The following is a 13,332-nucleotide window of genomic DNA, read 5'->3' on the forward strand; positions in this document are numbered from 1 at the left end:
CATGGACCACAAAATATTGATTACAAGCTCTTGCAAGAAAGACCTCCAGTAGTGGTTGACATCTCTTCATGTCACCATAGGATGCACCTTTGTTCTACCCCCCTCCAGTAGCCATTGTGACCACAGATGCTGCCCTGATAGGGTGGGGGGGCATTTTCAGGGAAAGACTGCCCAAGGCACATGGACCGATCAGGTGTCACATTTGTATATCAATATCTTGGAGATGAGAGCAGTACTTTTGGTGTTGCAGTACTTATAGGACTCTCTTCCTCTAAGAATGATTACCATTCAGACAGACAATATGTCAGTAGTCTGGTGTCTGAACAAACAAGGGGGAACCAGATCTTACCCCCTTTGCCCTGATTCCTCAGAGTTTGGCAGTGAGCTTTTTCCACCCAGCGCTTTCTGTTGGCAACGCACATCCCGGGGAGATCCAATGTGATAGCAGACAAACTAAGCAGGGAAATCTTGTTGCCAAATGAGTGGTCCCTGAAAGAAAGAGATTGCAGACAGGATTTTCCACAAATGTGGCCAGCATTGCTGTGACCTTTTTGCCAGTCACATCAACACAAAATGCAGAAGCTACTTTGCCCTGATTCCTCCTCCGGGAGAAGCCCCAAGGGACGCACTCGTACATGATTGGCCCCTGGATCTCCTCTATGCATTTCCACCAATACCACTGATACCCATGGATCTATAGAATGCAAAATCCCTGGGAAAGACCATCATTCTTATAGCCCCTCATTGGCCTTGGCAGATTTGGTTTCTATTCCTTCAACCTCATATCTTGGAGGATCCCTGGATTCTGGACCCAATTCCAGACCTCCTGACACACCCGTCGGAGGACCTTCATCCCACTCTGCAGTAAATGAAGCTGACAGCTTAGCTGCTCCAGTTCCCCTCATAGCCAGGCTTCATAACCTTCAGATCCTTTTGTCTTCTCATAAGCCCTCCATTAGAAAATTATATCTTAGTAAGTGGAAGAGATTTTCCATATGGGCCTCTAAAAATAATATTGATCCTTACCAAGCCTCCATGACATCCATACTAGAATTCTTGACTATGATCTTTAACAAAGGAGTGGCAGCAGCAACAGTTCGGGTTCAGTTGGCTGCTATTTCTAATTTTCATCTTGGGGTTGATGGTTTAAATATCATGTCCCACAAGTTATCCAAAGCCTTTCTCAAGGGGACATTTCATATGAGACCACCTGTGAAAACTCCCTATTCTCCATGGAATCTAAATTTTATGCTTTCATGTTTAATTCTCCCTCCATTTGAACCAGCATCATTGTGTGACCTCAAATATTTGTTGTTGAAAACCATTTTTCTGGTAGCTATTACTTCTGCCTGCAGAGTGTCAGAGCTTCAGGCTTTATCTATCAGCCCTCCTTATTTGATTTTTTGTGCTGACAGAGTATCACTTAGGACAAATCCTTCTTTTTTCCACAAAGTTTGTTCAGAAACCAATGTTAACCAAGTTATTGAGTTACCAGTTTTCTTCCCTAATCATTCCAACAAGTTAGAGTATATGCTGCACCAGCTTGATGTTCACAGACAGCTCAGATTTTATTTGGATAGAACAAAAGATTTCAGGAAATCAGACCATTTTTTTTTTTGTTTCATTCTCTGAATCCAGGAAAGGTAGACCAGTGGCTAAAACAGCTCTGTCTAAATGGTTATATGACTGTATCACTTTTGTCTATTCAGCTGCTAATATGCCCTTGCAACACAAGATTAAAGCTCACTCAACCAGAGCAGTTTCTACATCCTTTGCGTTTTCCGTCAAACTTCCCCTCAATAACATTTGTGCAGCAGCCACTTGGTCAAAACCTCATACCTTTATCACTCATTACAAAGCTGATAAGGCCTCCAGGGACAGGGCGTCCTTTGGATCCATGGTCCTGAAAAATGTACTCCCGTGAGCCACCCAAGATTGATGGTGCTTGGGATGCTACCCATCATTCAAGAAGGAATGGCTAGATTGAACAACTTTACATTAAGAAGTTATGTACTCACCATAACGTTCCATGTGAGTTGTTTATCTCGCCTTCATTCTTACGTCCCTCCCTCCTACCCTCTCCTGGCTGATAGCTGACCTAGATGTTGGTTTCATCTTGGTTGCTTAAGTCTTCTTCCCTTCTATAGGAGAATAACTATTATATATGGTTACAGTATATGCAGCAAACAAGATCTGAGGTAATTCACAGTGCATCATGCGATATGGGCTTGGCCATACCGGAGCCAAGGGATCGGCTCTAAACCCATCAGTCAAGAATGAAGGTGAGATGAACAACTCACATGTAATGTTATGGTGAGTATATAACTTCTTATTATATTACGAGGGGTTTTAATGTTAATACGGGGAGAGGAAATAGTTTTCCATTCTCCAAATTTTTTAGTCCATTATTTGTTGTGTTTAATATTCTGTATGTTTGAATGTATTTTGTTGATGTTTTCACATCAACATTTACTACACTTAATCATACAGAATAAAACCATATATATATATATATATATATATATATATATATATATATATATATACATAGCGAGAGAGAGAAAATGTTTTTTTTTCTCTTTGATTTTCAGCCTGCTGGTTGCTCTGCATGCAAGACTGACGTATAGTGGAATCTGAGAATTTGCCCTTTCTCCACTAATGTGTGAGTTTTGAGTTGACATATATAGATAGTAGTCATTTGTGGTACTGGCCCTTCAATCTAAAGAGACCACTGTTTTGTTGTTTAATCTTTTGAGTGTTTAGTTCTTTAGAACCATAAGAAATCCATACTGCACATAAACCACCCACTGACACCTATGGCAAGTTTAGTGTGTCCTGTCCACTTACTTGTGTTGTTTATTCTTTTGAGAGTTCAGTATTTAATAATAGAATCATCGGTCCATCCACAACCCATTTTTCCCAGTTTTGCACATGGGGTTGTGGTGTCACTTCAACAGTGACAATCATTGAGAGCCAATGTTCACACCACTGAATGGCTAGCCCTGCCATGGTTGTTTTTCTCTACCACACAACCATAAGAAATCCATAGTTCGCATACAAACACCACATCACACCTATGGCCAACTTAGAGTGTCCAATCCACCTACTGTATGTCGTTAGAATGTTGACGATACAATCATAGAGAGATAAAAAATATCTAGATAGAAAGAAATATTTAGATAACTGTCTAAACTGTTCTATCAGAGGCTATTAATTTGAGAGTGACATGAAAATAGTGCCACATGGTATTTTTATTGTGGGTTCTGATAAAATAGGTGTTTCTGCTCAGAACCTTCTGCCTTAGCTGGTCTGCCATGTTGCCCCTACTGCGCTGTGTGTTGATAACTAAAGCGCATGATAAAAACCTAAGTGAAGCATTCTATTTGTTTAAATGAAAAGAAAAATGTTTAGTTATATTAAATAAAGGAAGAATGAATTTAGTGCTTTATCACTTGTGCCATATAAAGGGTAAGAATTTCAAACCTAAAACCTTAGTTCATCAGACATGGTTGTAATTATTTAACAGTGATACAGAAAGAAAGTACATAAATGAATCATATTACTAGAGTTAAGATGAAAAAATAACTTCAGACAGTACTAAATTATGAATTCAATAAAGTCTTACCTCTCCATCTTTGGATTCAAGCTTCAAATCTCCCCTGCATGTAGCTTCCAGGTTTCCAACCTCTGCATTAATTGCAATTCCTTTTGGTGCTTCCATTATCAGTGACCGTGTAGGAGATTCAAGTCTATTAACAAAGAATAAATACAGTTGATTATGAAAATCTTTCTTTCCACTTATAATTGTTTGTAATACATAAAGCAATCAAGCAGCCTTGTTATCAGTCTGGGCTGTTACTAGGAATCACCAAAAAACTTGCCAGAAAACATTTCTATTAACTATATTTGGTTACAAAAAACTAAACTAAACTAAAATAAAATAAATAAGAGGGCAGCAAAAACACACCTTAAGATATCACAAAAAAAATCTCTTACCTCTTTTATGCAGTTTTATAAAACTAATGCCATATATGATTCTGCCTTAGGTTAAAATAAAAAAAAAAACATATTTATTCATTATTGATGTGACCCTACCCTGCAGTTAATTTTAGATGTGCACCAGATTGATCCACGGCATACAGGAGTATGGCCTATGATCTAAACAAGAGAAAATCAATTAGTTAACAAGACACCAGATGATCCAACTGGTGGCAGGTGAATGTCTTGCTCACTGCTCTCAGAATGATAGGGAAACATGCCTGGAAACCTGCACCATTCAAGTTCCATGGTGGAGACAGGAGAATCAGTGGAATCACTTGCCTGAAGATGAAGCAGAGTAAATGCAGGCATACATCATTCACAGAAGTGTAAGTCCTGGACTATACTGATTTGCATCCCAAATTTCAGATCTATAACTGAGCATGTGTGGGGAAAACTATGGCTGACAGAGACATTCTCCACCCTCACCAAAACCTATTGACAATCATGGTAACCTCTTCCTGTGTATGACTCTTGTTCCCTTATAAGATCCTCCAAAGCTAGCTACAAAAACAAAACCACCACTGATTCTAATCGCAACCACAAAGCATTATATAGCTATGTCAAGAATCTCAATGGCAACACCCAGATCTGCTCTGAGTTACAGCACAATGGCACGAAAATTTCAGAACCAACTGATATTGCCAACATCCTGGCAGATAGGTTCAGTGCTAAATTTACCCCCCTCTCACCCCCTAAAGTGCCCATATCTATAGAGGAAGAATGCAGAGTCCCTGTAATCACATCTATGCAGGTAAAAGCTGCACTCTCTAAAACCAAAAACACAGCATCCATGGGACTGGACAACATCCCAGGCTGCGTTTTACATGAACTTCAGAATGAACTGGTTCCTCACCAAAGCACCATGTTCAGTCACAGTCTCACGTCAGGCTTTGTGCCCACTGAATGGTGCACAGCAACAGTTATCCCACTCCACAAAGGGGGAGCCACCACTGATTCTGGGAACTATCAACCTATTAGCCTGACGAGCCTGGTCTGCAAGGCCATGGAATGTATCATCATGGAACTCATAAACAAAGACATTGGTAACCTCCAAACTCTAGACCACACCCAGTTCAGGTTTCTGAAAGGCAGATCATGCCTTCTGAACCTGATCAACTTCTTTGACGCAGTCACCAAAGCCGTAGATGAGGGTAAGGTGGCTCACACAGCCTATTTTGACCTCACCAAGGCTTTCAACACCATCCTCCATTCTGGAATTATAGCTAAACTCATTAAACTAGGTATAAATCCCTACATCACAAGATGGGTTGTCAACTGGCTCACTGACAGAACCCACACTGAAAAAGTGGCAGACTCCAAATCTGACTTCAAACCAGTGACAAGTGGAGTACCACAGGGTTCCGTCCTGGGACTTCTCCTATTTGGTATCTACTTCTCTGAAGTACAGGTTAACACAGAAGGCCTCTGGCTAATGAAGTTCTTAGATGACTGCAAACTAGGAGCCATAGTCGAGTTCCCAAATGATGTGGACATCCTACAGAAGGGCCTCACTGAGACAGATGCCTGGTGTCAGAGGCATGGCCTCAAGCTCACTACCAAAAAGTGCATTGTCATCCCCTTTGGTAAAATCTCTGTACCCATGAACTACCACATAAACGGCAGTCTACTTAATGCCGAATATGTGATAAGAGACCTTGGGACCCAGGTGGATAGTAATCTCTCCTTTGATAATCACATTGCCACAGTAGTCAGGAAATCCGTCTATGTGGCACACATCATTACGAAAGGGTTCTCATCCAGGAAAAAAGAGATCATTGTTTCCCTCTACTCGGCACTCATTAGACCCATTACAGAGTACAACGCCCCTTTTGGAATGTATCTCACAAGACATCTGCAGCAGCTGGAAAGGCTACAGAAGTACCTCACAAAGAGAATTACTGGCCTTAAGCAGATGCCCTACACTGACCATCTCAAAAAACTCCAGCTTTACTCTGTAGCATATCGCCTACTCCAAGAAGATCTCTGCCTAACATATAAAGCTGTGTTAAACCCAGAGCTGTTGGACATGCTACACCTAAAGAAATCCCAATCCCTCTGAGATACATGCTCTAGGGACCTAAACCTTGTCACCACAATAAACAGGACATGCTGGGGGAATAGATTCCTGTCCCAGAGACTTCCTATACTATGAAACAAGCTACCCATCTGTGTCAAGCAAAGTTCTTCATTAGCACTTTTCAAGAAAAATCTTGACGAGTGAATGAGAAATAGGAAATACAAAAAAAGCAAGAGCCAGCAAAACAGTGACAATGACTTTTATTATAATAGTATAAGGAGAACAAGCAGATCGGTTTCAGCTGAAAAGTTACAAAGCCTTCATCAGTGTATCAAATTCCTTGAAAAAACATTCCCCTTTATATAGTAATTGGTCCACCTGGAGGTTATGTACGAAGTTACACTTATATAAAGGTGTATACATGTTAAAAATATTCATTCAGTCTTTAAGGAAATAGTGCCCCTAGTTTAACAATCCATTTTTTCTCTTTGTTATTAAGTAATTGGTGCCAACCTGACTTGTTCTTAATATTGCCCTGAATTTTCTTTATGATAGTAAAGTGAAAACTGGCCTTAGGATGTTTCTCTCTATGTTTGTATAGTGCATTGCTTAGTCTCTTGGTCCTGACATTACTTAGGTGCTCTGAAATACTAAACTTAAATGGTCTAGAGGTTTGGCCAACATAGAAAGCAGAACAACTGCATGTAGCCAAGTATATTAGCCATTCTGATTGACAATTCACAAAAAAATTAATGTTGAATATTTGGCCACTGTTCTTGCTTGAAAATTCCCTGGTTTTAGATACTTTTGCGATGTCTACAGTGTCCACATGGAAAACAACCTTGTAAAGCCCTACCCTCTACGGTTGCTTGTGTAGAGTGTGTATCTGGGGTGCCAATATGTTTATAGTGGCTCATATGAGAGCCTAATTTTTTTCCTTTCCTAAAGGAAAATGGCACGTCTCATCAACAATATTCCTAAGCCGAGCATCGGCTAGAAGAATGTTCCAGTGTCTGCGTACAATATTGATAAAGACATCTGTATTCCTCCCATAAGTAGTATTAAGTCTGATCGGAGGATTCTGTGGCACCTGTTTATCCTTGTATTGTAGTAACCCAGACCTGTCATGTTCAGATGTCAAATGTTTGGTTCCTCCGATAAAATTCAGGGCAATATTAAGAACAAATCAGGTTGGCACCAATTACTTAATAACAAAGAGAAAAAATGGATTGTTAAACTAGGGGCACTATTTCCTCCAGGACTGAATGAATATTTTTAACATTTTTACACCTTTATATAAGTGTAATTTCTTACATAACCTCCAGGTGGACCAATTGCTATATAAAGGAGACTGTTTTTTTCAAGGAATTTGATACACTGATGAAGGCTTTGTAACTTTTCAGCCGAAACCTGTCTGTTTGTTCTCTTTATACTATTATAATAAATGTCATTGTCACTGTTTTGCTGACTCTTACTTTTTTGAATTATACCAAGGACTTTTGGAGCCGTGCAGCTACCATACTTGCAGGGTATTTCCACTAAATAGGAAATACACCCTGGGATCACTTCTGTGGCTCTACTTGACAGGAAATTAACTTACTTGGGTGGCGTAAGCCAGGGAACCTTGTTGGCTAGGCTTACTTAAGCCCTTGGGCCAATAGTCTAGCACATACCTATGAACCGATAGGGCTTTTATCCCAAGGGAAATTATACTAATGTCTTGAGTAAGGCCTGATGATCAAATATAGAGCAAGGGCACTTCCATGTTCACCAGCTTTCATTACTCCCCTTACTATGACCTTTGTAATTCTCAGCACTTTATTTATAATAATGACTTCTCCTTCTACTGCTTCAAATATGGACTTTCTCCCACTCTCCAATTCACCAACTGCCAGGCCTTCTTTCAGTCAAGCCAGGTTTATAGCAGGCAAAAAACACTGCTCAGAATAATAACCAACCATTTCATCTGAAGCCCTTGCTTTTTCTCTTCTCTTTTGAGCATCATTCCCTTCCACTTTAGGAGTCCACTTCTCGTACAACATAGCTCACACATATATACATTTTCTCATACAGATATCAACATCTTCTTCTTTCCTGACCTCTCACTTCATGCACTCTCTCTCTCTCTTCATGCTCAATCCATTCAGAATTCCATGCCTTACTTCTCTCTTATTCTTGATATACATATTTCAGTGCATTGTAATAAATATTTAGCCTGATACAGTTCCTTCAGTTGATTTCATAGTGCAGTACAAGGTCTGCTATACAGGATAAATATTCACATTAGCCAATGTTCTCCTGCTGTAGCAAGTTAAACAACCAGTGCCTAACCTTGTACTGCATAATCTTATAACTTCACTATTACTTAGCTATTATTATATCACTGATTGTATTACTGTCTTTTTTAATACAAATTGTTTTGTATCCTACTCATATTGTTTGATTTACAGTTTTAAGTGCTGGGATGAGCATGAAAACAGTCCATCTGGATCATAGTTTTACCCGGTCAACAAATACATAAATAAAAACAAATGAATGTGGACATAGATATACATATTCAAAGAAACCACACTGCTCAGTATGGTTGCTTAGACGGTTTCACTTGCACTATAATAATTGTACTCAATAATTTTATCCAATCAGTCATTAAGACTGGTCAAACCAGCATTTTAGTAAGGACAATGCTTTTGGAGATTCAGTGAGTGAACTTTATTAAAGGGGCTTACTTCATACACAATTAAGTTAAGCAACAAAATGATTGTACATAATATAAAAAAAAATCTGAATTATAATCAGTAACATTGTGTGTTACATATGTGAATACAATGATGGCAGAGAAAGAAGAAACCTGCTCTACTGAACACAGATTCCATGAACCTGCCTTCCATTCCTTTGCTCTATCACTTCCTTGTTCTGTCTCAAGAAAATCTGATTTCCTGGATGAAATGTACTGCAGTGCTGACTCAGATGAATACATCCTTTGGCTTTATAATCCTACATACAAAATCTAACATGAAACTGTCTTTCAGTTAGATTCCTTTCTCAGCCATTGACCCTCTTTATGAGCTATACTATTTCCATTTATCCCCAAAAAATGGACTGTGTCTAAATCATGTCCACATTTTTTCTTACTTCCACTTGATACAAATCAAATACTGAAATGATAGCTAAATGATCAAAGACTGGAGTTCAGCAAGAATCGCACTTTGATGTTCTTGGTGTCTTCATGGTATGCATGCTTTCACTAGGTGATATCTCATGAATAATAGGCTTACAATATTACTACAGTGTAAATGATAGCCAAGTGGACTTCTCTGTCTCTCTCATGGTTACACTTAAGATTTCCACCTTACAGAGGACTGCCTAGGATCTGGTTATTCCTCTATCTGTTACTGTTCATATCACTACTGTTCTAAGCCGCTGATCTGTATTTTTATGGGTGGGAGAGGCTAGGGTTTACAAGTGAATTATGTATTCTGAGAATGGATGAAGAGTTGTCAAAAAGGATGAGGAAATGGATCTCAAGTCTTCCTAATTCAACCCTACAATATGTCCCAGATAAAGTCTCTGATCCCTTCTAGTAATCTAATGGCACTGATCCCTGATCTGCATCAGCTAGATTACTGTAATTCTGATTCTGAACTTGGCTGGCTTTACTGATTATCCAAGATGCTACCTGAAAGGTTTCCTTATGAGCACACCATCCTGTACGCTGGTGTTCATCTACATTGCTTACCACAGGTAGCTAGATCTTTTGGTGACCTCCTTTGGAGTTCCCCTCAGTCAGTCTGATAGACATGTCTGGTGCTTTTCTGCATTAACCTTATGATCTGGGGAAGGAACTCATTTGCCTAACATATCCCCAACTTGTAGAATTCACCACCTCCTCAGCTGTGAATGTGTAACATTCAGGCATCTTTTAGGAGGCTGTAAATGCTCATTTATTTAGCAGATTTTTAGTAATGTCCAAACATATTTGTAATTTATTTTGTAAGAAGACACTGTGCATTGTATATTGTAAACTACTGATTGCTTTACATTTTTATGTTTTTTTTTTCTTTAAACTTAGTAGTCTACATTCCAAACACTAACAGACTTAGTGTTTGCTTACAACAGGTGCTGTAAGAGATGCTAAGTATGATGCCTTTGTAAATCTTAGTGAGACATGAATAATTAATGCAATTAAAAATGCACCTTAAAGTAGTGTAGCATGAGAGAAGACACACCCTAAACTACAGTCTAGTGAGCATCACTGCAGGGCTACATTACGCTGCACCCCAGACTGTGTTCACATACATATGGCTGCACACGGATTGCAGCTGTACTCTGTCTGACTACAGATAGAGTTCCACTTCTCCTGTTCTCATTAGTTCAGCTTACTGTGATGCCCATGCCCTGGCCCAGCAATCAAGGAGCCTCAATCCTCACCACTAGCACCAGTGAGGGGCATCTCACATAGGAGGAAAGGATAACAAATACACACAGTAAAGTACAATTTCCCTTAAGAGCACACAGAGATCACAGTCAGTCTGGGGCTGGTCGCTCCCTTGCTCTCCAGGTCCCCAATAAGACTCCCCACTGACACAGCTATAGGATCCAGATCTCAGCCTAGTTGGGAAGCTAAAACCTCCAGCACCTTCTTTGTTGAACTAGTGCTTCATGTCCCTGCCCAAATAGCTGACACACACACACACACACACACACACACACACACACACACACACACACACACACACACACACACACACACACACACACACTCTCACACACACACACACACACACACACACACACACACACACACACACACACACACACACACACACACACACACACACACACACACACACTTTGAGAACAGTTTATACAACCACACAGACACTCCTGGGGAAGGCTGCCACAGGTTCTCTGGTTGTGCCCCTTTTTCTCAGACTATACGGTAGTACCAGTTGCCACCACCCACTAATATTTATCAGCTACTCAAAGGCTCTTAAAAGGGTGTCCAATTATTACTGTGGAATATTATTATCCAATTGGTAGTATAGCCCATGGCTAAAGCTAATGGAGTGGCTTTGTACAATTTTACCAAAGGCATGCAAGTACTCTAAAGAGCTTAAATTATCTCTACAAAAACAGCCACAGTTGAAAGGGTTTAAAAATATTAATAGCAGTCATAACACAAGACAATACTTTTTACTACACAGTGCTAGTCATGAGTTCAGAGATCACAGAGAAATACTTAAAATAATTCAGTAGTACAGTTCTGACATCACAGAAAAACACTTAGTCTAATATTTCTAGTTTCTAGCTATTTCTAAGAGAAAACATTATTCTAAGATAAACTTACATACAGAGCAAGATAGTGCTGGTGAGTTGGATGGTCAAAACAAAAATGTTCAATGCTCTCTGATTCTCTCTGTTTTAAAATCACATTCCTGGTTAAGATGACATCATTCTTCACACTTCCCTGGGTTCCCAGGCTAATAGAAACTACATTTACATTCTTCACCTCAGGGCAGAAACCAGAGCAATAAAGGACATTTATGCATATAAATTCTGCCCATTAATTCTAGCCTTAAAACAATATGCAGGATGCCTTATTCTAGACTCACTGGCTCCGAGTTTTAACATCAAAGGGTCACAATATGCTTTACTTGGTCAGTAGAGTGCACTGTTGTTACATTTTTTCCAGTTCCACGTGTAACACTATTTTTACCATTTAAGACAACAAGCCTGTGGTTTATATTTCTGTTACAGATGACAGAATTATCTCCAAAATTCTATCTGGCTAGGCTGGCAGCCTTCATCTATCTTCACCCAATCTTCACACTTACACTGGTATCAGTTTTATTTCAATAACTTTTTGAAACCTTAGAGTAGTCTCCATGTGACTGCATGAGAACCAAGATAGTGATGGCAAATGACTTCTAATAGGTCCAGTTTTCCTGCATTCCCTACTTCTGTATATAGAGATTTTAGTATCATTTTAACAACTTTTACTAATATCAGATAGTCATATAATATAATGTTCCGGTATTTACATGTGATTTGGTAGAATAACTGTTGCAGTACTTAGAATGTCTTTCCTTTCTTCCTGGCATATAATTACTCTCCCTTTGGGCAGACTGTATTTCCAGATCAATGTTTTCTTGTGTCCAAGCATCCAATTAAATATATGTGCTGTCTTTGTTACAAACTGTCCTTGAACTAAGTCTAAACCCTTGATAGGGATAAAAATTACTATAAAGTCATACCTTGAAAATACATTTTCTAAAAAAAAAATAATAATAACTTGTACAACCTTTGCTCTGGCCCTTATTAAAGGGCTTCACCCCCCCCCCCCACACACACACTGACATATCTCCCAAAAATTCTGGTTCACAGAGTAAAGAAACCAAATTTACATAGGCACTATACTAGAATATGGGCATTTTTGAATTTTCACTTAAGCCAATATTTTTTTGTGCTTATGTGGGAGAAAATTCATGCAATGACACTGCCAACAACATAAAGTAACCAGGAAAACTTAAAACTGACACTACACAAAAGTTAAGAATGAAAACTAGATACTTAAAATTGAGGGAAAATCTCATTTTTCCACCAAGCTAATTCTATTTTTCTCCAGTTAAATAGTATTTTAGAGACAGTGGCAATAGCTTTTCTCTTCAAGACATATGATCAGCAAGGGAAAAAATGGCCAAGTCTGTGACAAAGAGGGATACAGTCAGCAAGGACCTTTCTCCCATTTGATCCAGTTTTAACTAGCAGCTCTATTACTGGAGAAGTTCTCCCAGGGAAAGTAAGAAACGAGTGGCATGTGGTATCTCACAAACATCAGTGAGATCAACTGTAGTTAGTTCACGTGCAGGACCAAAAACCATTAGAGCAAGTCTGGCTAAGGTGGAGTGCACAGAGAAAACAGAGACCAGCACATGCGTACTCCAAAAATCAAGCATTTCTTAGAAGTAAAACCAGAACAAAGGAAGAAATTCAGGGTGTACACAAAAAAACTAAAAAAAAAATGGACTCCACACAACATATGATGGTGTCTCATCTGACACTTTACTTTCATTCTTGAGGGGAGAAAATGGACCTGGGCATGCCTCTGCCTACCTTAGTAATGTGTGCTAACTCACTAACTCACATCCTACCCCTACCTTTGCACCCACACTAACCTTGCGCCTTACATAAAAAAAAAAAAAAAAACTTCCCATAACAGTACACAGAAAATTTCAGGCTGGTGCTATGGCTGGGACAGGTTAGTGAGAATATAG

General features: G+C 39.3%; 1 protein-coding gene across 2 annotated transcripts in view; it reads right to left on the reverse strand.

Moving 5' to 3' along the window:
* The window catches only part of SGCD (sarcoglycan delta), a 3,695,933-nt gene that overhangs the window by 78,138 nt on the left and 3,604,463 nt on the right, over window positions 1-13,332 (reverse strand). For both annotated transcript variants that reach the window (XM_044069343.1, XM_044069342.1), the window contains one exon: window positions 3,626-3,749. In XM_044069343.1, the coding sequence (XP_043925278.1) occupies window positions 3,626-3,749 (124 nt within the window). The remainder of the gene's footprint in view (window positions 1-3,625; window positions 3,750-13,332) is intronic.

The sequence above is a fragment of the Protopterus annectens genome, chromosome 4.part0, assembly GCF_019279795.1.
Source record: "Protopterus annectens isolate FY-2018-M chromosome 4.part0, PAN1.0, whole genome shotgun sequence".
Lineage (NCBI taxonomy): Eukaryota > Metazoa > Chordata > Ceratodontiformes > Protopteridae > Protopterus > Protopterus annectens.